The sequence below is a fragment of the Corvus hawaiiensis genome, chromosome 17 (assembly GCF_020740725.1).
Source record: "Corvus hawaiiensis isolate bCorHaw1 chromosome 17, bCorHaw1.pri.cur, whole genome shotgun sequence".
Taxonomy (NCBI): Eukaryota; Metazoa; Chordata; class Aves; order Passeriformes; family Corvidae; genus Corvus; species Corvus hawaiiensis.
In genome coordinates this window covers 10602357-10624230 of record NC_063229.1, presented here as the reverse complement: position 1 = coordinate 10624230, position 21874 = coordinate 10602357, and the positions used below count along the sequence as shown (strand labels likewise).

General features: G+C 48.2%; 1 protein-coding gene across 3 annotated transcripts in view; it reads right to left on the bottom strand.

The window, feature by feature from the left end:
- NKAIN4 (sodium/potassium transporting ATPase interacting 4) overlaps nt 1-21874 on the bottom strand; it is a 50681-nt gene that overhangs the window by 20236 nt on the left and 8571 nt on the right. For all 3 annotated transcript variants that reach the window (XR_007207225.1, XM_048321936.1, XM_048321933.1), the window contains exons 2-3: nt 5760-5897; nt 5154-5234 (exon numbers count right to left, since the gene is read on the bottom strand). Coding sequence is in view for 2 of the 3 variants with exons in the window: in XM_048321936.1 (XP_048177893.1) it covers nt 5154-5234; nt 5760-5897 (219 nt within the window). In the remaining variant the exon portion in view is untranslated. The remainder of the gene's footprint in view (nt 1-5153; nt 5235-5759; nt 5898-21874) is intronic.

Genomic DNA, 21874 nt, shown 5'->3' with positions numbered 1-21874 from the left:
AAATGCTCCCAGAAGTGGAATGTGGGTTGGGAGATGTTGATCAGCCCCAGCAGTGAGCCAGCCCTGCTGCAGGGAGAGGGATCCGTGTGTGCCTGCCCTCCCCTCGTCTCTTGCCAAGGCAATCGCTGCCTCTTTAACCTCCGCCCTGGAGAGAAACCGGAGCCAGGAGCGATCCAAGCTCCTTCTCGCGAGCACGTTGAAGGCCAGCCGAAAACTCACATCTCACTCTGAACTGTTGTAGCACCTGGCTGCCACCCGTTTGCCACCAGGGTGAGAGGGAAGACAACAGCACTGAAACTGCAGCACCTACATTTCACAGAGCCTGTTTTCCCCACCGTGTCCCACGGGAAACTCACACCTACCTCCAACACCCACAGAGCCAGCTGCGTTCCTTTGCTAAAATAGCTTCCTGAAAGCTGTTCTGAAATTATTTTCTAAGGGGCACTATCAGAGATGGTTTTATTTCTTGTTGTTAACAGACTTCTGAACTGCCTCCCCCAAATTTCCTTAATTATCAGGCAAAACCACACTATGACAGCTCTGGAACAAACTGCACCTCGTTTGGGAGCCACCAGAGCTTGACAGAAGAATCACTTAAAATCTTTTTAGATGGAAACATGTCTTATTAAAATAGGAAATATAATGTTGATCTTTCAGACCTGTGTTCTGAGTAGCTGCATCACCTTGAGACACAGAAACACTCCCAGTGGCTCTCACTGCTTGGTGACAATGCCACAGCATTTAAAAGACAAATCCCAGGCTTCCAGGTTCTAAATTTAGACGGAGCTGAGGGACAGTTTTACGTACACATGCATTTATCCATCCTCCTCACAGCATTTTAACCAGGTACAAAGTCATCCCAAGATGCCATCCAGATTCTCTGAAATACAAATAACCCCCATCTGACTCACAAGGGCTGCTTCCATTTCAAGAGGAGATTTAGACCACCATGGCTCTGGATTCAGATCAAAGCAGTGCACAGACAAGAGAGAATATAAAGAAAGGATAAAAAAAAAAAAAAAATTAGAAATCACCATTCAAGATGAATAATCCCAGAGGGAAAAGACAAAGGAATACATTGAAATACAGGACACCAATTCCTCAAACCTCTCTGAACATTTCTCAAGTACATGATGAAGAGTCAGTCAGCATGGCAGCTGGACAGACAGATGCTCATATGTCATAACAGCAGGATTTTAATAATTAACTCAGACTGAGGGGTTGCAGGAGGGATGTGTTTCACGCTCGAGTAGACAGGGAGAAGCTTAACCTATTATTGCAAACACAGTCTGGAAACTTCAGAGCTAGCTCCCAGCAATTCACCTACCCAAGCAGCCACATGGACTCAGGGAAAAGAGGGAGATGGGAAAGGAGGAGGAACAGCAACCTGGAAATTCGGCTGTGAGCCCCACCACAGAGCAGTGGCACAGCACCTGGAGATGCTGCGTTCCCCCCACACGCTGCAAGTGTGCTCAGGACTACGAGCAGAGCAAGTCAGCAAGGCAACGCTGCCAAAAGCTGCTCAGAGACACATCACCACCTCCCTGCCAGTGCTGAGGAGCAGCCCTGCAAATCCAGGTTGCTCCAGCACTCGCCTGCTCACTGGCAAAGCACTTCCAGGAAAGCTGGCACAGGCTATGTGCTTGGGGAGGCCCTTCCAGCAGCAAGGGAAGTGCTGCCTTAGACACTTGTGCGGATCCACCTGTGTCTGGCCACCCAAGGAAGTTCTGCTGGGCCATATTTCACACTCTTACTCCTGCTAAGAAAAGATTCCAAGATAAAAAACCCTGGCAGGAGAGAAAGACAGAAATCAGGTCAGTTTAGCTCTTCCAAGAAGCGGGGAATAGATTCAGCAATCAGTAAAATGTATTTTCCTTTTCAATAAACAACTCGGTGTGACTAGTGATTGGTAGCTGGTTAGTAATTAATTACAACTCCCCTGAGCAGGGCTGACCAGAATAGCATCCTCAGGCATTCCATGGACAGAAGACATGGAATGGACATGCTGGAACAACCTGGAGGATAAAGGAGCACTTCAGGAAATGTGAAAGACAGGAGGAAAGAGAGGGTGAGAAGTGGTGGTGGACAACGCAGCGGAGGAAAGAGGCAGCAGAGATTACTCGGCAAGGGAAAGCAAACATCCAAATTGCACCTAAAGCCCTTATTCTACTGATGACCTAAAGATTATAACTGAGAGATTGTCTCAACCCCTTTGCCAAATCACTCATGGGCTGACATGGGACCGTGGGAGCCCTGGCTTCTGTTCATCAAATCAGCCAGGCGCCCAAAGCAAGGGGGGCACAAGAACAAAGTCCCTACTCTTGTGAACAGCACTTCCCTGCTCCCATGCTGTATTCCTTCACCACTGTGAAAGCAGATCTAGGCAGCAGAGCACAAAGAATTATTTGCAACAAGTGCACATAACTGTTTCCTCATCTTTTCAATTCCCTGGGCTTTTCCTAAATTTGCTACATCGGAAACACTTGAATCCTTTCTCCCTTCTCACCCCACCTGAGTTATCACCTGTCTCAGTTGCACTGGGCTGTCATTACCAGGCACCAAGTTAACAAACTCCATTCTCTCGAGTTCCTTGCCCTTTCTGCATTCTGTCACTGTACATGAGCTGCTGACAGAGCTCATCCTGGCAGGCTGCCCTTGTCAGAACACAGCAGGGTGAGTGCAGGGCTGGCAGGAATGCTGCTCTCCCACTGCCCCAGGCTCACCAGCAATCACAGAGGAAACAGCACCTTGAAGACCACCTTCAGAGCTCTCAGCCCCTTAAGGGACTCACACAGGAGCACAACCCTGTCCAAGCACTCCCCAGTTTGTTCATGCTCAGTCTAATAGTTGATGAGTTAGTGTTTATCAGACCAGCTCCACCAGCCTCACTCCACCAAAGCTCTTCTTCCAATATTTGCAATTTCCCTGCCTACTGCCAGGCTCATGGTCAGCTTTGACTTCTTATCAGGACTAGAGGGCAGTCTCCTCCCGAGGGCCCTGGGGGCACACAGAGGTACCTGCATCCCTGTGCCATCCACTCCCAGCTGACGCTGCCCTGCCCTTGCCCAACACTTGTACATCCAAGCCCAGATGTCCTTCCAGGGTCGGATCCCACGACTGAGATCAATAAAACACCAGCTGGCTTTAGATCAGGTTTCCAGAGATGCAGCAGGACAGCCCAGCCTGTGAAGCACCACAGTGTCCTACAGAAGCCTCAGCTCCTGCTTCAGGTGGATCTTTTGGTCTCCTGTGGAAGCGAAGATTTGTTTTGCCACTACAAAGCCCCAAATTACTTCAGTGAAAGTGGAGGAGGATGGAAAGCAGCATCATTAGTTTTCCTTACAAAACAGCTTTTTAAAGTGAAAATAACTCATTAAGAACAGAGGCAAGGCTGTCAACTACTTTACAGCCAAACAAGCACAAATTCTCTCTTGATTTTGCTGGTTGCCACTAAATGAACTAATTTCTCATTGCAGGCTGAGAGGGAAGTCCACTGAGTCAGTTGCAGCTTACACTGCAGCCCAATTCTGCAAAAAATGTCCCCAGTCACAAGTGTCACCGTGTAGGCTAAATAAAGCCTCTCTGTGTGCTGGCTTGGCTGAAATGAGCTGCAGCACAGAGCAAGGTTACCAGGTGAAGCTCCTCTGTGGTACAAAAAAGGGGGTTTGTAGTGCTGTTTGAATTGCAGAACAGCAACCCGATGTGTTGCAGGGCAGGTTGGGATTAGCAAACACGAGTATCCAGCTGGCTGGAAGCAAACACTGGCTCTCAGAGAAGCTCCCAGAGCAGTTTATCAAGCCAAAATTTTCTCTGCAGAAGGGAGCATTTAAATAGTTACATAAAGTTCTTTTTTTTTTAGTTGGTCTCAGCCAACATGGAGATCATCTCAGGCTGAGATTTCAGACCATGAATAATCACTGGTTTGGGCAAGAACTCCCTCAAAGTTTCTGGAGATAACTGAGAGGGGAAACAAAGACAAATAGAGACATTAGGAAGCTACATTTTCTTATCTGCAAAGGATTTAGGCTGCCACTCCTGACCTGCTGTAGGCCTGATAAAACCACAGGGCAATTCCAATTATGACTGCAACTCCAGTGCCTGACCTGGGAATTTAGGCCAGATGTGGAGTGCTCTGGAATGAACCTGCATCCTACAATCACTCCGAGTCTGCTGTGCTCCAGCAACACTCATAATTCATTGCTTACAGCCCAGGCTTAATTTAGGGCCTGCCTCCCATTTTTATTATTTCTGACTCACCTCTCATTAGGCAGACAGCAACACTCTGCTAATCTAGTCTTCAAAGAGCTTTGCATATTAACTCACAACACCCTGGCCAGCAGCCATGAGTAGCTACCACTGTATTTAAGAAGGAAGAATTAAGGCAGGGAAGCCACATCCCGAGGAGATGTGCCAGATCCCTCTGGGGAGGGATGTTCTGTGTTCAGCAGAGAGAGGAGCCTCTCCCCAAAGGTACAACAGGAAATATTTTGCTTGGTGTGGTAACAACCAGGTATTTATCCCTGCTGCTGAAGTGCAGCAAGTCTTCAGCAGGACTGGGAGGCACAAAAATATCAAGAGCTGGTCAAGTATAGAGTTCCAGCAAAGTCCTTGGTTCAGGTCAACCCAGTCAGACCCTGCTGCAGCCCTTCCCTGGGACAGGCTGGCAGAAAGGCCACACTCAGTGCTGCATGAGGGCCCTCCCCTCCATCACACACCTCTGTGCCAAGGTGGTCTCAGATCCCAAGAGGATCAGCTGCAATCTGGTTATCTCCTAGCCCTCCTCAGCCACCTCTGCATCGTGGCTGGGAACTGGCCCTCACACTCCCTCTCCTCTCAGGATGGCTCTGCTGCCAGGCCTGCTCTAACCTTTGGAAAGCAAATGCACTCTACCTACTGTGAGGGCAGGGTTTATTCTAGCTACCACCTGCACCAGCCAACAAAGAGCTCCAGAAATCAGTAGTGGCTCAGTTTTCCATACAAGCAGCAGCATCCCCCATCCTTGCTAAAACAGCCCTCTCCACAGGCAGGAGAGCAGGACCTACTCCCAGGCAGCCCACACCCCTCACCTCAACCATCCCAGCCCTCACCTCCCCACTCAGCTCCATCCCCTTGGCTGCAAAGCCTGGGCACTCACCCATCCAGCTCTCACTCACCTTGGAGAGCCCTCCCACTTCTAAGTAAAAGCAGATGATGAAGATGTTCCAGGTGACCCAGATTGCAGTCCAGATGGCATACTGGAAGGGAGTGGAGTTGGGGAGAGACAAGCAATAAACATTAGGAAGTCACTGGAATTAGTGTACATATATATTTATTCATTTATATAGATATATATGTGCTCTAGCTGGGGGCAGTGGAATGCCCTGAGTCAGCACTGAGCTGCTTTTTCTCTTCCTCTGTTTGTTTTTCATATTCAGATGCTCTCTTGCCTGATAAGACACACAGGGGCAGGAGCCTGGAGGGATGGAAGAGCTTCTGTGCTGCATTTGTCCAGCCCCTCACCCTCCCTCTCTGCTGGGCAGCGTTTGGGCAGTGTTACCTTAGCACCAGTAAGAATTATCTGAAACCTTCCAAGTTTGGCACAAGCACAGCTCACCAGCAGTGTGTTCCTGAGCACAGCCAGGCACCTCCTGCTAAAGCAGCGTGCAGGGCTCGTGCCTGATCTCCCAGGGGCTTTACTCTGTCCCCCAGCACGCCCCACATGCCATGGGAGTGCAGGCTGGGACAGGTTCTGGGTGCTGGGAACAAAAGGTGCTACTCACCACCACGATGTAGCGAGGTCTGTACTGGATGGTGCCGAACAGCCCCAGGATAACGATGATGATGTGCAGGAAGTTGGCAAGGATGGGGGCCCACTGGTATCCCAGGAAGTCAAACACTTGCCTCTCTAGTGCAGCAAGCTGGAAGGGAGAAGGAAAAGGAGAGTTACAGCTTCTGCACCCACAGTGTTTGTTCTTAAGGTTTTGACACGCTCCCTGAGCACATCTCTGCGGCAGCTGAGGGTGGGACTCTGCCCCGAAGCAATTTGCTGCCTATGAACCAGGTCAGGAGGACACAAGGCTTGTTTACACATCCCCCTTCTCCTCTGGTCTCATCCCAGCTCCTCTGATGGCTGAGCTCCAGTGCTGTGTGGGGCATTCCTCTGTGGTGTGCACTCTGGGGAGGCGGCTCTGGCAGAGGACAGAGGGGAGCAGCAGGATGGTAACATCTTAAATGTTGAACGTGAAATACATTCACAAAAACATCAGTGTAACTTTCCAGAGCTCATTTGTCACAGCCTTCAACATCACTCCATCACTCCTGACACCTCTTATTTTTCTGCTCTCCAGCACATACCCATCAAAGTAAGGGAGAGGAGGAAACTCTCTCCTCCACCTTCGCCCCTCAGAAAATGCTGCTACCAGTAAGGAAATTCTGCAAACACATCAGTTTCCCAGGACAGGCTGTGTTCCTCTCCAGCACTAATAACATGGTTCAAGGCTAGTACTGTGTTCTAGACATAAAACTCCATTACTGTGGAAGTGCTGGGGCTGATTTTCAAACCACATTTGCATAAAGATGTGCTTTTTACCTGTAGCCATCATGTGTGTATCAGACATCATCTGGTCCCCTGGCCCTGAGCCTCTGTGCAGCTGAAAGAGTACAATGGACATGCAATTGCCTGCTGGCCTTTGCATGCCCACAGCCTTTAAATGATATATCTATAGGAGAAATCATAAGTGTAGGGGGAAAAACTGTTAGTGCAGGCTTTTTGCCTGTGTCCAGCCTTGCATGGAGAGATCTTCTCTTGTTTTTGTCTTCACTAACACAGTGCAAGCCCCTCCATGGACCTGTGTCTTCCCTGTCAGTATAAGATTTGAAAGTATGTTTAATTATCACAGTAGTCCACTGGGATTGCACTATGACATTTCATATTTATTTTTGCCTACATAAATCATTACAGTTTACTATCGACAGTCAATATTAATTTAACTCCTAATCAGGCATTAACCATGGGTAATCCTGGTCTGCTGTGAGTAATCAGCTATGTGACACCTTTTCCTGGCTGGGATCTAAGCACCAGGGCTCTGTGATGGCTTAAAGAATTAAGGATGTGAGTGGCTGCAGGTGCCACTCAAGCCCCACAATGAGGGAAGCCACATCTATTAAATGGCCATTATTCCTCCTTCTTCCTGGCTCAGTGGGGAAATTGTCTTCACACCTCTCTTGGGCTAGGAAGGTATTGCAGTTCCCAACGCTACTTTGAAAGTTCAATAAAAATCTGTATTTCAAAGAAATCTGTGGTTAAGGGCAATCAGTCAGGGAGGGGGTGAGCAGCTTTCCCTCTACGGTATCTTATTCCCAAGCAAAGAGGGACAGAGAAATGGGGAAGGAATGGAGGAAGGTAACAAATCTCTCTTCTGCCAAATAATCTTCCCTTAGAAGCAACACCCTCTGCCCTCCTCTGATCCCTCTGAACCACCTGGAAGATGCTGTGGCCACGCACGGGGCTCTGGAGCTGCAGTGGGGCAAGTGCTGCTCCCCCCAGCACAGCAGCTCTGCCGCGCCCCCTCAGAAACAGCAGCCACAGGTTAAACGCTTAATCCTTCAGGAGGGGATTAACGCACGTACCTTAACGATATTGGGAAATTTGGGATCCTGACTGGCTGGCAACGGGCCACTTGACTGTGACCACTTCATCCAATCAGGCATTTAATTGGCTTTGTGCGTTCCAGGAGGAGCGTGTGCCGTGAGAGCCTCGCTCAGCCCGGGGACACAATGGGGGTGTCCGCTGAGGTAACGCCTGCTCAGCTTCGCCTCTTGCCTTCAGGCTCTGAAAATCAGGATAAACACAGATCCCTCCTACCCATGCCTTCTGCGTTCTCCCACTCCAGAATCAGGGCAATCCATGTCTGGAGAAGTGTTTTTCTTCTCCACTCTACTCCATGCGGATTTGCTGTTAGGGCTGTATGGAAAGGGGAAAGCTTGTCCTTCCACTGCTTGTGATGTTTCCTGGTTTGTTTGGACCAGGAAAGAGACTGGGCTGTGAAGTGACAGATAAACAACCACCCTGGAGATGGACCTGTCAATCTAGATTTGGGCACAGCTCCTTGAGAAGTCTCTGAATTTTTTCCCATAATCCCAAAAATTATCTTCACACTGTACTTCCTTCTCCCTCACCTTCCTTGTCTCCAGGTTCTTTCCATCTCGATTTGCTTTCTTTTGCCACTTTCCTTGCATTATTAAACTGGTTTTGTGTACCTGGGAGCTGCAGGAGTGACTCAGCTGGTCCAGAGATGGGCTGTGCCCATTTGCTGGCTCGGGGAAGGAGAGGGGGTGTGGGATGTGCGAGCTCACACAAGCTGTTTCTTCATTTATAAAAATAAAATTACAATTTGCTGTAAAATGTGTTGGTGACAAGCAAATGCTACTGATGAAACTCCAACACTGTGTTAGTGACAGGCAAGGAGTGAGTTTGTGCTGCAATTGGAAATGCAGCCTGGAGTTATCCTGGGCTTCCCCCTGTTCCCTCAGGAACCTACCATAATTAGGGAAATATTTGCTGAAAACAAATTGATAAACAACCATTTCACTCATTACACTCCAGGTCTGTGTGCACGGCTTACCCACAAGATGCTGCTGAGATTTGCAGGTAAACAGGGCTGATGTTTGGGCTAAGTTGGCCTTGATTTGGGGTTGGGATGTGAAGAATGTCACCGTGCCCTTCAGTCCTGGTCCCTCCAGTCCTGCTCAGAGATGGCAGGGTCAGGGTTTGCCCTGATCTATCTGTCCCCTCGTACTAAACCCCTCTGGCTGCCTCTGGCTGAGCAGGGAAATGCCATCTTTCTCTTGTGCTGCCAAGTTTGTGCAGAGCAATATCCTCACTGTGGTGTTCCTTACAATGATTCACACTGTCCTATTGAGAAAGCCTATTATATTCCAGAGATACTGGTTGTAAAGAGGAATGTCACAGATTGTGGCACAGGTTTCAACCCACTCAAAGCTGACAGGACCTTTCCATCAGGGAGGATAAATTTTTCTTCTTTATGACTATTCTTATTAAAACCAGGATTCCTTCTGCTCCTTTTGCTTCTCTTACCCATAGTATATTTTTGCCTTTCATTCTTTAAATTAAATGATTTATTGCAGCACTAAAATCAGAAGAGTTGTGGCAGAATTTTCTCTCCTGAAATAGACCACATTTCTGCTGACCTGAGTGAAACTGGAATAGCAAATAACCACGTGAAGCAATTGTTAGCCAGGCAGACAACACCACCAAAGCTCTCTCTTGGGCCATCATTCATTTACACAGCTGGGGAAGATATGAAAGGCAGAGGGATGTTCTGCAGCTGATGGAGCCCATCCCACAGCTCACACACAGAGAGCTCTGGTCATGCTCAGGGGCATCACACCATAAAACTTCTCCAGAGAGGGAAGCTGTACCTGAGCTGGAGGGGTGCCCATTGCAGAATAGGAAAATGGTCTTAGAAAACATCTCAAAACGTGGGACAGTTTCTCACTGGGGGGTTCAAGCCATTCCAGTTGTGTTTCCAATGGCTGTGGCAGGACAGTGTCACTGGCAGGTGTTGCTGCCAGCAGGACACTCTGAGCTGGCTCAGCGTGGGCTGGGGGTGCTTGTTTAAATTCTAGCCCCTCAAATCTTTTCTATCCCCTCAACTTTGTCTTCTGTTGCTCCTCTCCTGCTGATAACGCTGGAGAGCCCAACCTGTTCCCTCGTGCCCCCACACTGCTGAGGAGGAAGGGATGCTGCTGAACAGTCAGGTGCCTGTAATTCCTTAACTCCCTGTCCTTTATAGCCTACTGTCAAAGCCATGCTATCAGCTAGAGTTGCTCTTCTTAATTTATTAAGCTTTTAAAGCCTTTAATCTTATTTGGTTTGTATCTGTGTCTTTCACTGCATTTCTGAAATCAATTGGTACACAAAAGAAAAAATATCAGTCTCAAGACATGTTGGCATGACTGGTACAGACACAGGAAAGGTGCTCAGAAAACCCCACAACAGGTACAGTCACACATCCATTTGTATCTGTTCCTGTAAGCAAACCTGCTTTTAACCTTTCCAAGCTCAGCTTTAATAAGAGATTTATTTTTAAAATGAAACATTAGAAATAAATATCCAAGTGTACAATAAAGGGAACAAATGGGAAAGGCTGATCCCACTGCAGAAAAAAAAAAAAAACAACAAAAAAGAGAACAAAAAATGTTTTACCCAGAAACCCAGGCAATTTTCCACTTGACCTATAAGAAAACAACCTGAAAACTCCTTTGCTACTCCTTGTCTCTCACTGCTGTGAGGACACAGCCCCACAGACTGCTCCAGCTCCTGCTCCTGCTCCTCCTCCTACAGCTTCAGCTGGGACAAAATCTGCCACTTAACCCCCCGTCTGTCCTTTCTCTCCAGCCTGAACCCAGCAAGAGCCTCAGCTGCAGCCCTGGGTCCCCACTGCACAGCTGGGATGATGTTCTGGGCTCCTGGCTGATCCCAATGCCCTGATCCAGGGCTTGATTTCCTGCCAAGTGGCTTCACTTTTTAAGAAGATGCTCTTTCTTTGTCTGCTGTGCAAACACCATCGGAGCTTTCACTGGAAAAGGTCACGGGCCTTTTCTTGAGGAAAAACTTGCACTGGTTTCCTGAGGTATTTTGGCCATGCAATGTGGTGGCTCAAGCTCAGGGCAAAGTCTCAGTGCTGCTACCCCTGTGAGACACCACACAAGGATGGAAATTTAGGTCCTGCTACCTGAAACAGCAGGAAGAAATTAAAAAGTCTCAAATTGTATAATTTGAAAAATATATCTATTTAGATATTGAACACAAATATCTCTTCTTTTTGGTTCTTCCACACGGTTTAAGTTTGGGAATACTAAACACCTGTCTGCTGTTGATGATGATGATGATGATGATGATTATTATTATTATTACTATTATTATAAATGTATTGGTATTATTGTGATATAATATGCAATTATACACATCTTTCTATGTAATTGCTTTGACTTTGTAAATACTGGGACAATGCTAGATCTAAAGAATCCTAAACTTAAGCTGCTGGGTGCTGAAACTATCAGCAGTGAGCAAAAAATTCCCTCCTGTGCCAGTGTGTATTCAAGGTGGAGAAGACTCTGTGAGTAGAAAAACAATTAAACAGTAAGTCTGCTTTTACCACAGTGGCTACATTTCTAAATAAATATGAGTGCTTGCAGTAGTAATTAAGTTTATCTGAAAAAGCAGCTCACTGAGCCATTACTTCCCATCCCCAAATGGAAGGGCTCGTTCTACGAGGTGCCACATCCTTGTCTCTCCCAAAGTCAGCGTCTCTCGTGCTCACACCCGCTGCATTCATGAAATCTCATTTCTCTTCAGTAAGTGTTGTCAAGGAAACCTTCCTTGGGGCCTTGTGATCCACAGCTCCTTTCCCAGCATCCCTCTCCCAACCACAGAGGTCAAGAGAGTAATTGCACAGGAGGTCTCTGTTTGTCACTGGCTCTCTCAGGCATCTTTGGTCACTCTGGCCACGGGGTACAATGCGCTCCATTCTCTGCTCCCCTGGTCTGTTTTCTCCCCAGCAGCTGCTGAAACCCCTTCTATCCACACAGACATTAGAGAGGCCTCCAACAGCAGAACTGATACCTTGAAGTCATTTATATTTCAGAAGAAAACTGGTCACTGTGCTGGCCTGGAGGACCTGCCAAAGGGCCCCACGGGGCAGCAGGAAAAGTCCCCACCACAATCCCGCACCAGGTCACTCCCTGCAGCAGGGCCTGGCTGCTGCTGGGCATCACTCTCCAGCAAACCCTACTCTTAGGCTCCTTGTGCCACATCCAAGGATCAGGACTTCTCCCAGCCCAGAACCATCCTGGGCAGAGCCTGGGCAGGTGTAACACCCTCCCTGCGGTTTGTCACAACCGCTGCTGAAGACTGGAGCATCCTGCTGTTAAACATCCCAGTGCTGAGCCCTCACCTCCTCATTCCCCCTGGCCTGGCACCTCTGAGCTCTGAGTTCACCCCTCCCAGCATAATTTTGTGTGTGGGCAGTGATGGTCTCAGAAGTGCCACTGCTGTGACCTTGAGCCCTGAGCTTTCTGCTGCCAAAGCCACCCAGAAACATCCAAGCTGCAAAGATATGTCATTATTCAGTACCACATGCCCAAATGCTGCTTAGCATTCCAGGGAAGGCACAATCCTGCTAAACATAAGGGATGAGACTGGCACTGAGCAGTGCAGAAGGCTGTTTGTGTCTGGAGCTGAGGCTCTGGCTTCAGAGGGACTGAGGTTTCCTAAGTACATCTCGTAGAGCAACCAGCCCTGCTCAGCTGAAGACACAGGCCATGCACAAGAATTCACAGAATCATGGAATCCTTTAGGTTGGAAAAGCCTTCTAAGATCATGGAGTCAAACTATTCCCTGAGCACTGACAAGCCCAACACTCAACTACGTCCCCAGGTGCCACATTTGAACGTCTTTCAAATCCCCCCCAGAATGGTGACTCCAACACTGCCCCGTGCAACCTGTGCCAGGGCTTAACAGCCCTTTTGGTGAAGAAATTGTTCCTCATATCCACTCTAAACCTCCCCTGGAACAATTTGAGGCACACATCCAGGCAAACCTCTTAAGCCTTTTTACTCCAAGTGTTGGATTGTGCCACGGAACTGGCAGAACACCAGGAGCTGGCAGTACATTTTCTAGCAAGACACCACAGCCCATGGTCCCTTCCATATGGCATCCACAGGTGCCCTCTCCTGCCCCAAAACCTTGCCAGCAGGGTGGTCAGCAGGACAGTGAATTAACTGCTCCCACATAATGCTGCAGAGGTGAGAAGAGGTTGCCCAGCACTGAGGTTCTGAATGGTGCTCGGAATCCAGCTCCTGGGAAAAAGACTGCTTCCTAGGAGGAATACCTCAGAAAAATATTGCTCTGGATTGCCTAAACTTCTCCCAAATCAGCGTCAGTCACTTGTCTGGTGAGGATTGTGCTCTGTATAGCCATCACAGCCTCTGGCCTGTTTGGTTTCCTGGACTCCATCTCCCCTTGGGGCTCAGACCCCAGGGATGCAGGCAGCATTGGATATGGGAGCTGCTCTGTTCCCTGTGCTCCTGCCTGTGTCTCCTGATGGCACCTCAGCTCTGCACACTGCTGTGATTGCTGATTGCTGAGAGCACCAATCAGGCTAAATTAATAAGCAAGTGCCTTTGTGATCCAGACAGAAAAGCGCTCTGACAAACTTGTTTTATTTGCAACCTACATCAACACTCCAACCTACGTTCCCCAAACATAATTAAATTAATCTGTTGTGCCCACAGTGTTCTTCCCTAACCCCCTGAATGTTTTTCTCCTCACTGAGTTTCATGGCTCAACTTTGGGTCTCCAGCTTTGGGACAGAGAGAGGAGGCACTGGGGTGAAGGGGATATGACTGTTTTCACAACAGACATAAAACCCAGTGAGTTTCTTCAACAAGTGCCTGACATTTTTGTCACCCAGATGCCCAGGTTCAGGCTCCACACTCCTGGCTCTCCCTCACCTGTTGAAGAACTTGCTGAGCTGTCTTATCCCACCTCATGCTGCTGATCATGGGCAAACATCCCAGCTGCCCCCCAAACAGCATCCTGGCGTGGCTGACAGCTTCAGCTCTGGGGGGAAACTTCTCCCACCAGGAGCACAAATTTCCCCGTTGCATGAAATAATATATATATTAAAAATGTGCCATTAACTCAGCAGCCATTTCCCTCTGGAGATCTGCTACCAGTTATGAACCCATCTAAACACTCCAAAGGCTGTGAGGCAGAGCAGTGCTGGAGATGAGCAGGAATTTAATTTTCTAATAGGGAGATTTATCCCCCACCAGCAGGGCATTACATTGTGTGATCCCTCTGCCTCTGCTCAGCCATGAAGGCTATCTGAAGTTCAGGCTCGTTCCCATTAGAAGGATGCAGGGGGAAAAAGTGAAAATACTTGAAAATTAGCCAAGGGGTTGTTGTGTTTAGGGAATGTAACCTAGATCCTTTTGACCTGCTATCCTAGGCATCATCTGCTTAGCTACCAGAGCAAGCTCTGCTGCTGGGCGGAGAAGGGAAACCATTGACAGGGCTGGCACAGAAGGCACAAGGCTGCCCTGAAGCACTGCTTGGGCCAGCACTGCCCAGCCTGTCAGCAGCCCTCCTGATGCAGCCCTCTGGAGTTTCCTGGGTGTGGGAGCAGCAGAGCGTGAAGAGCTCAGAGATCCCATGAACTCTCAAGTGTACTAGAAAGACTTCAAATTATTCAGGGGCCTGACCACAACTCTCACTGTATATAAAGCCCCTGAGACACCAGCTGGACTCACCCAGCTCAGAAAAAAATTCTCTCTTTGCTATTTTATGGGCTCTTACTACAAAGTGCAATTTTATTTTGCTGCTGTTCACCCCAAAGCTAAATTGCAGCTGTAAATATACCACTGGAGTTTCCCCAAGGGAGCAGTAACTCTTGCTTCAAGCTCAAAAAGCCAAGCTCAGTTTTCCCTCTGTCCTGTCCATACACAGCCGAAGAAAGACTCACTGTGACCAAGTGACACTGAGACCACCCCCTGCTTTTGGCTTTATGAACAAAAATGTTCACTTGGTGTCCCCTGCCAGTCTAATTCATGGCTGGCACCTGCAGCACTTTCTCTTCAGGAAGGGTCAGCTGCGGCCTGAGTGACAAAAATGCCTCCCTGAAGGCAAAACACCTGCAGAAAGCCACCTGAAGCCCTTTTTCTCATCCAGCAGAAGATGAGGATGAGAGTTTTTTGGTGGCCATGTAGCAAAACCCCAGTCTTTGCACAGGTCTGTGTCTGAGCAGCCCTTGCTCCACAGGATGCTCCCAGCACACAGAGCAAATGGTCCCTGTGCTGCTGGACTTTTGTGGGAACCCTCCAGGGCCTTGTGAGCTAAAGGTCCCTGTTTTTCCCCCTCCCTGCACCCCACAGCTCCCACCCCACTCCGGCCGCCTCCCACAGCTCCTTCCAGCACACAGCACTGGGAGCTCCAGCAGCTGATCCCCTTAATTAGGTCACAAATAGATTAAGTGTAAAACACTTGCACCAGCCAGATCCTCTGAAGGAAAAACATGCAAGCCCTGCAACTGGGGTAAAAGCTCGGGAGAGGAAAGGTGCCAAAGATGAAATAACTCTTCAAAACTTTGTCTGCAGGAGCCCTGCTTCAGTTTCTGCTCGACAGCAGGGCCCCTGCTCCCTGACACTGGAGCTAAGTGGTAGCGTTGCTTTAATTTCCTCTTGCTTCTGCTGCAATGCCAGATTGCTTGGATATTCGTAAACAGAAGGAATTTAATGAAAATTATAATTAGAGCCCCGCGGTGCTCTTGCAGGTCGCCTTTACACTGGGCTGCCTATTTACATTACAAATCAGGCTGGTGTCACTGCAGAGTCTACAGCAAGAGAGGAGAATTCATTAAAAGGGAAGCACAGAGTGGGTGAGAAATGGGGTGAGAGAAAATGATATTGTTATTATTAATAATCTAGGAAATTGGGATCTGCCATGGTCTTGCTGCAGCTTTGCTCCTCAAAGGAGAGCTCATCCCAATCAGCCTGAAGCAGGAGGGGACACAGCACAGTCACCCAGAGACTTCCATGGCAATTACTGTACAAATGGACCCTTTTTTCGTAGAGCAAGGCTTTCTCACCCCACCAGGACACAAGAAGTGCTCTTAGCACCTAGCTGCCAAGCTGGGGGTGTTAGAAGGAGACAACATGAGGGCAAAGGGATGCAGCTCCCATTATTTTGCAGCTTTCCCTTTCCACCTGCCAGCAGCTCCATGCGATGCTTTTTCCGCCCTGTAATGCCACAGGCAGCAGCTCCTGCTCCTGCTCCTTCCACCAAAGCCCTCCAGCACAGCTGGTGACTCTCTGTCTTCCCATCTATGCAGTGAAATTAGGAGCAACAACTTCATTTTACACAGAGGCTTGCTGGAGACTTGGCTCCTATTTGTAAAAAGCTTCTGTCATATTCCACATCAATAATCCTGCCTCAGCACAGCATCTTCACTGCCATTGTGGTTTTTTGGACACCCATCTGCTCGTGGAGGCAAAAAGAGGTGGCATTTTAGGTTGGGAACCTCCCACGATGACGGCAGCACCAGCCCAAACCCCTCACCTTTCCTTTCACTGTCACATTCTCAACACAGAGAGGTGAACTCTCCCTGTTCCCATGCCTGCATTCCCCAAATGAGAAGCTGGAGGTATTTTAGGAGTTGGGCTGCAAACAAGCCAAGTGGTTTGTTTGCATTTCATCCACGCTATCATCATCTAAAGCGACCCACACTGTGACAGCTGAGTTTTAATCATCACTAGTAACACTGATGTTTGTGCTTTGCCCAAAAAAACCCCAACCAAAACACAAAAATGTGTTTATATCAGTTAAAAATAAAGGACAAAAGAAAAATTTCCCTTGAAAAACTATAACTGAAAAAACATGTAGCCTTTTTTATCAGCTGAAAAATAGATATCAGTGAAGAAATACTGACCAGCTCTCCCCTAATGAATGTACCAGGCCTGTCATCAGAGCATGAAACGAAAAAGAACTGGGAAGAAAATAGTACTTTGGACAAGAAAAACATTTAGCAATTCAGCTTCTGGTTCCAGTAAAACACTTCTGTCAGGAAGAGTTTTAAATTGGAACAAACAGGAAAACAACGATTTTGTTCAAAACAGGGACTGTCAGAGGCTTTTGGGGTATTGCAGGAATTTTCCAATAACCACAATCCCCACAAAGAACATCCCTCTAAGAAGTGGATGGAAAATGAATCAATCACTATTGGTTTTCATCATCTGATTGCTTCTCTGGAAGAAAATCAGTCCTACTTAAGTAATTGATTAGTTACCTTAGCAATTACAGGTAAAAAACTGGCTTCCCTTGCCTCCCTCAAGGCATGTAAACTAGGGATATTCCAGTTTTCCATCCGTTTTAGGAGGCAAAGCCAATTTTATGTGAATGAAAGATGATTTCTGAGCTGTCACCCACATCTCGGGAATCACCAGCACCCTCAGCATGGTCCCTCAGAGGTGAGGAAGGCTGAGTACCTCCTGGGCTTCTTCCTCAGCTGTACCTCCCCACGAGCAGTGCAGGCTGCAGAGCAGAACTACTATTTTCCTCAAATAAAAGCAAGAAAACAGAGACACACAAAGTGCTCAAACAGATTCATCAAGTAAATATCTAAAGAGGGAGCTGGCAAAAAGTTCAGGCACGATTTGAGGCTGAAGATGTGCCTCCCTCTTTCATGGGTGGTGGAGTAGTTTGGGAACTGCAATCTGCTCTGGGCAGTCATGGAAGGGTGAGAGCACAGCCCTGCTGCCAAACACAGTCTGAGTGCTGGGAATCAGGGCTCCAGGGTGGATTTTCTGGGATTCACAGCATGAGAGTGGCTGTGGGGGAAGTCACTGTGGTTTTCTCATGCCCACTGTCCCCTGCACCGCTGTGCTTTCTTGAGAGGAGCTCAGTGATACTAAAGATTCTCATCAGGGATTTATCAGCAATACAGAATCATGCTGAAAACCCACTAAGGTTTAATGAGTTCTCCCAGTGGCACTGATGGCATTGACCACCTCACTTTTGGTGCTGCATGCCCTTTGTTGTTGCTCCTCAGCCCAAGTGGGTGATGAAATGAGAGCTGTGACGTTCACTTTGATGGAGGCGAGCTCCTGGCTTTCCAATAGGGTAAATAAGGATTCAGTGCCTTTTAAAAAGCATTATTTTTAGAGGAAAGCCCTTTTGAGTGAGGGCTAGAATGGGGTTATTTTCCACATGACCAAGCACCAAAAGGAAAGCAGCAGCCCAGTCCATGCTCTTATCACTCTCCCTGAGTCACCCACTGGATAGATTTGTCACAAGGTGAAATAAGAGCAAGTCCTCAATTTATTATCATTTTCTACTTGTCCTCCTTAATGCAGCTCCTGCCAGGACGAGTTTGCTGTGGGAAAGTGGAATGAAACCAGGCCTTTCAGCTTGCTGCTGAATAGGACTGGGGGGAGGAGGCTTCCAGGGAGGAGGGAAAATCTTCCTCATTAGAAGGGGAAAATGTGCAACGCAGAGTTTTCATCGGATGCTGCCCAGCCTCCCAATTAGGGTGGCTGGGACAAACAGTGGTGTTATTATATGTAGCTGTTTACCCAGTGTCACTCAGCCATTGTTTATTTTATGAGCATAATTTATCTCCTCCATTGTGCTACCCAATTTGTTTGCATTTTCAGTCCACTCGAGTGTCTCTCTTTCATTGCATACATCTTTTGGCCTCCCACCAACCAACTCTCCAAGTTCCAGGAGTGTCACACAATGGCCAGGCCCCTCCTGCCCTTCATTTTTCGCATGACATTTTTGTCCCCTTATTTCTGCACTGCCCCTGCCCCTCCCCTGCTGCAGACTCACAGCTCCTCAATGGCTCATGGTTTATTCAACAGCAAAGCTGAATTTCTCTTTTCCTTCTCTTTTTCCACTTTCCCCTCCTTTTAAGAATAGAGGCTGGTCAATAGATGCCACTCTGGCAGCTCTGGAGAACAAAGTTCACTTGCAGCGAATCTTTGTGGTCGTGTCTCCACAGGGCAAGAGTTTGGTGACCCTGCAGGGGCTGAGTCCCAACGAGCAGCTCACACATGGGGCCCCCACGGAGTCCTGTGTCTCCTTCAGCCATGGAAAGGGACAAAGACTTGTCCTCTATCAGCTTGTGACACCAAAGCTTCATCCACACCTCACCTTGGAGGTGTGAGATGATTCCTCATCCCTGGAACAACGGTATCTTTGGTTTGCTCCTACTTCAAACTTTCTGGCCATTTCTTCCCCCCAAGTCCTCTGATCTTCTTGCTTGTGGGTCTGAGTGCGAGGATTAGCTCAAACAGAAAAGTGCTAATTCACATTATGGAAATTCAAATCCTTGCTGCTACAATAAGTAATTCCAAGGAAGTTTAATCTGGCAGGACTCGGAGGTGACTCCAGACAGTGACAACAACATCTGTGCATCGCCTCTTCCTCCAGCCTGGTGACACTGCAGCAGGAAGGTGCAGCATTTTCCTCCTGATTGCAGCAGGACCCTATTTCTGATGGGTTCTGATGAGCTCTCAGCCCTGGGCTACAGCTGAACCTGGGGTTTACTGCTCCATTCCCATTGAGTGCGCCAGGTTGGGATTCTGGGGTTTCTGATAGAAAATCTGGACAGTGTCTCACCATCAAACCCTGGAGCTCCATCTGAAATGCCCTGTGTTTGCAGGTTAGTGGCCAAACCTGGGAGTGAGGAACTTTACATGGCCAAGAGAGGCTTCATGAGGGAAAAAGCTTGGCAGCCATGAAACCTGGGATATGTCTCATGCAAGGAAAGCATCCTACAGGATACTGCCCCATCACCTCCTGTCACCATGAGCTGCTCCAGAAATTCATGTACTTGAAATAACTCACTCAAGTATCCATTCAGTCTCAGTTCATGGACTGCAGAGCCTTTATTGCACACCCATATATTTAGCACTGGGATAGTTCTCAGCAGTTCTAACAGCCCTGTCATCTAAGGAATAAAACAAAGAGTCATTATTCATCACAAGGGAGACACAGTCTTTATTGTCTGAAGCCATGGCAGAGTTTTTCTATCACCCTATCTATTCCTCACTGCCACACAACTCAGCTTTAAGCTGTCTCAGTAGCAGCCCTGGAGGCCCAAATACTTCATAGCTTCTCCCAGTTAAGTGCCCAGCTAATGCTGTGTTGGACTGACTGCAGGACTGACCCCGAGCTCACAGGAGCAGGAAGGGAAAACTTTCCAGAAAAGCCTAAGGTGGACATTAATCTCTGCTAGGTCAGGAGTAAAGTCAGGCAGGGTTATTCAAAGACATGGGGAAGCACAGCTACAAGGAGAGATGGATGAACGTGAGTTTTGGGCACTGATTATGTATCATATCCAGAAGATCTGGGGTTTGGCCCTGGCCTGATGGCAGAGCTGTGTAGCCTGTAGGACACATCAAGCTGCACACATCACCTGTCCCAGCCTCCCTGCAGCCCTCCCAAACAGCCTCAGGGTTTCCTTGGTGGATCTATGTCCAGCATGCAGCTGGAGGAACCAGCCTGGTTATCTGGATATCTGGGGATTAATACCTTGGGATCGAAGCATGAACCACCCCCCATCCTTCTTAGCATCTGCCTGAGTTGCTCTGTGCCTCTGGGAAAAGCAGGTCAGATTTGGGGCCACAAGACCCCCTCAGTGGTGCAGATGAGCAATTAAATGCAATCAAAGCAGCACCATTCAGAGAACCAGCTACTTCATGGTCTCCTCAGGCTTCAGGAGCATTTGAGGCTGTGTCTGTGTCAGCACAAGGTAGGACAAGGAGTAAAACAGATCCCTCTGAGAAGGTGCTGCGCAAGGGCTCTCACCAGCTGTTTGCACTAAGGCAAACTCATCCTTGCCTTGGCTGTCGCTGCTCAAAATAATGAGATGGGAAACTTGAAGACCCAGAATCCTAAAAAGTGTCAGACATCTGAAAAAAAAATTGCACTTTCCCAGCTTTTTAATTTGTTTTGAGGTTGGCAATCACATCTCCAAGTGCCCGAGCTCACTTTTCTCCACATGCTCAGACAGCAAAGGGCACAAAACAGCCTGTGAACTCCCATCACACTTCTCTCAGCACCTGCTCTGCTCCCTGCTGAACAGCCAGCAATCTCCCAAGCTAATTAGCCAAACGGTATTCTGCACATATTTAGCATTTCTGAGTAATTAGGATAATCAGATTTCTCCCCTAATTCTGTACATCCACAATATAAGCAGGTGTATGGCCTTTCCCACAACGGTATCACAAGAAGAGTGCTGGCTGCTGGAGCCAGGGATGCCAGCAGCCTGTCAGAGCCCACTCCCCTCTCCCACATGGAAATCTGCTAACAGATTACCAGCAGCCATGGGGAATTGGGAGCTGCGTTTGTGTTGGCTGAGCAACCAGCAGTTCAGATTTTCATGCAAGTTATCTAAAAGCACAGTCCTCAAATCTGGCCAGAGATCCAGATATTCCCTTCACCATCCTCCAGGGATCAGCTGCAGGAGTTGTTTTGTGCTGCAGTTGAACAGAAGGTGTTTGGCTCAGAACCTCAGAGGTGTTTGGGTTCTGGGGAGGTTCTGGGAGTCTGCCCAAGACTCAGGGCTCAGGTCTTGGTCATTTTCCACAAGGTTCATCAGCCCAAGGGCCTGGTCCTTATCTCTGTGAACCTGTGAGCTGGCATCCACTTATCTGTGGTCTGTGCCACTTCCAAGGTCTCTTGGAACGAATGACCTTAAATGAAGGTCCAAGCCAGTCAGGCCAGGCCAGGTCAGCTCTTTCTTGTCCTGCTGAGGTGGGTCTTTGATTCAAGAGGAGTTTTTCCTTCAGCTGCTTCACTCAGTAATTCCTTCTCAGGGAAGCAGAAAAGTTACTTGGTTTTCTTTTTTAAGTGCCCATGAGTACATCCTGGTTCATGGAGCATTTGGATGTGGTGCTTCCTCCAAAGTGGGAGCTCTTAAAGGAGTATCAAGGGTCCAGCATCTCTGAAAGAAGGAAAGGTTGCTCCCAAGCCCCACAGCATGGAGTTACACTCTCATAAGTATCCTGACCATTGCAGTAATATTAAGCAAAGACCTTGCCACGTCCCCTCCACAAAAACACCATCCTTCTGCTAAGATTCAGGTAGGGAAGAAGTTTGTTTGGAGACCTTAGAGTAGAACCCAAAGAAGCCATTTCTAACATGCAAGGCAATGCTCTCATTGTAGTACTGTAGAATAACATCCAAACTTCCTAAACATGAATAAACCTGAGTAAGGCCAGGAGTTAAGATTCCTCTTGATCTCCAAGCAGGTCAGCTGTCCTGGTGCTGAGACTGGGCTCTGGCTACTACAGAGCTAACGTTCAGGTG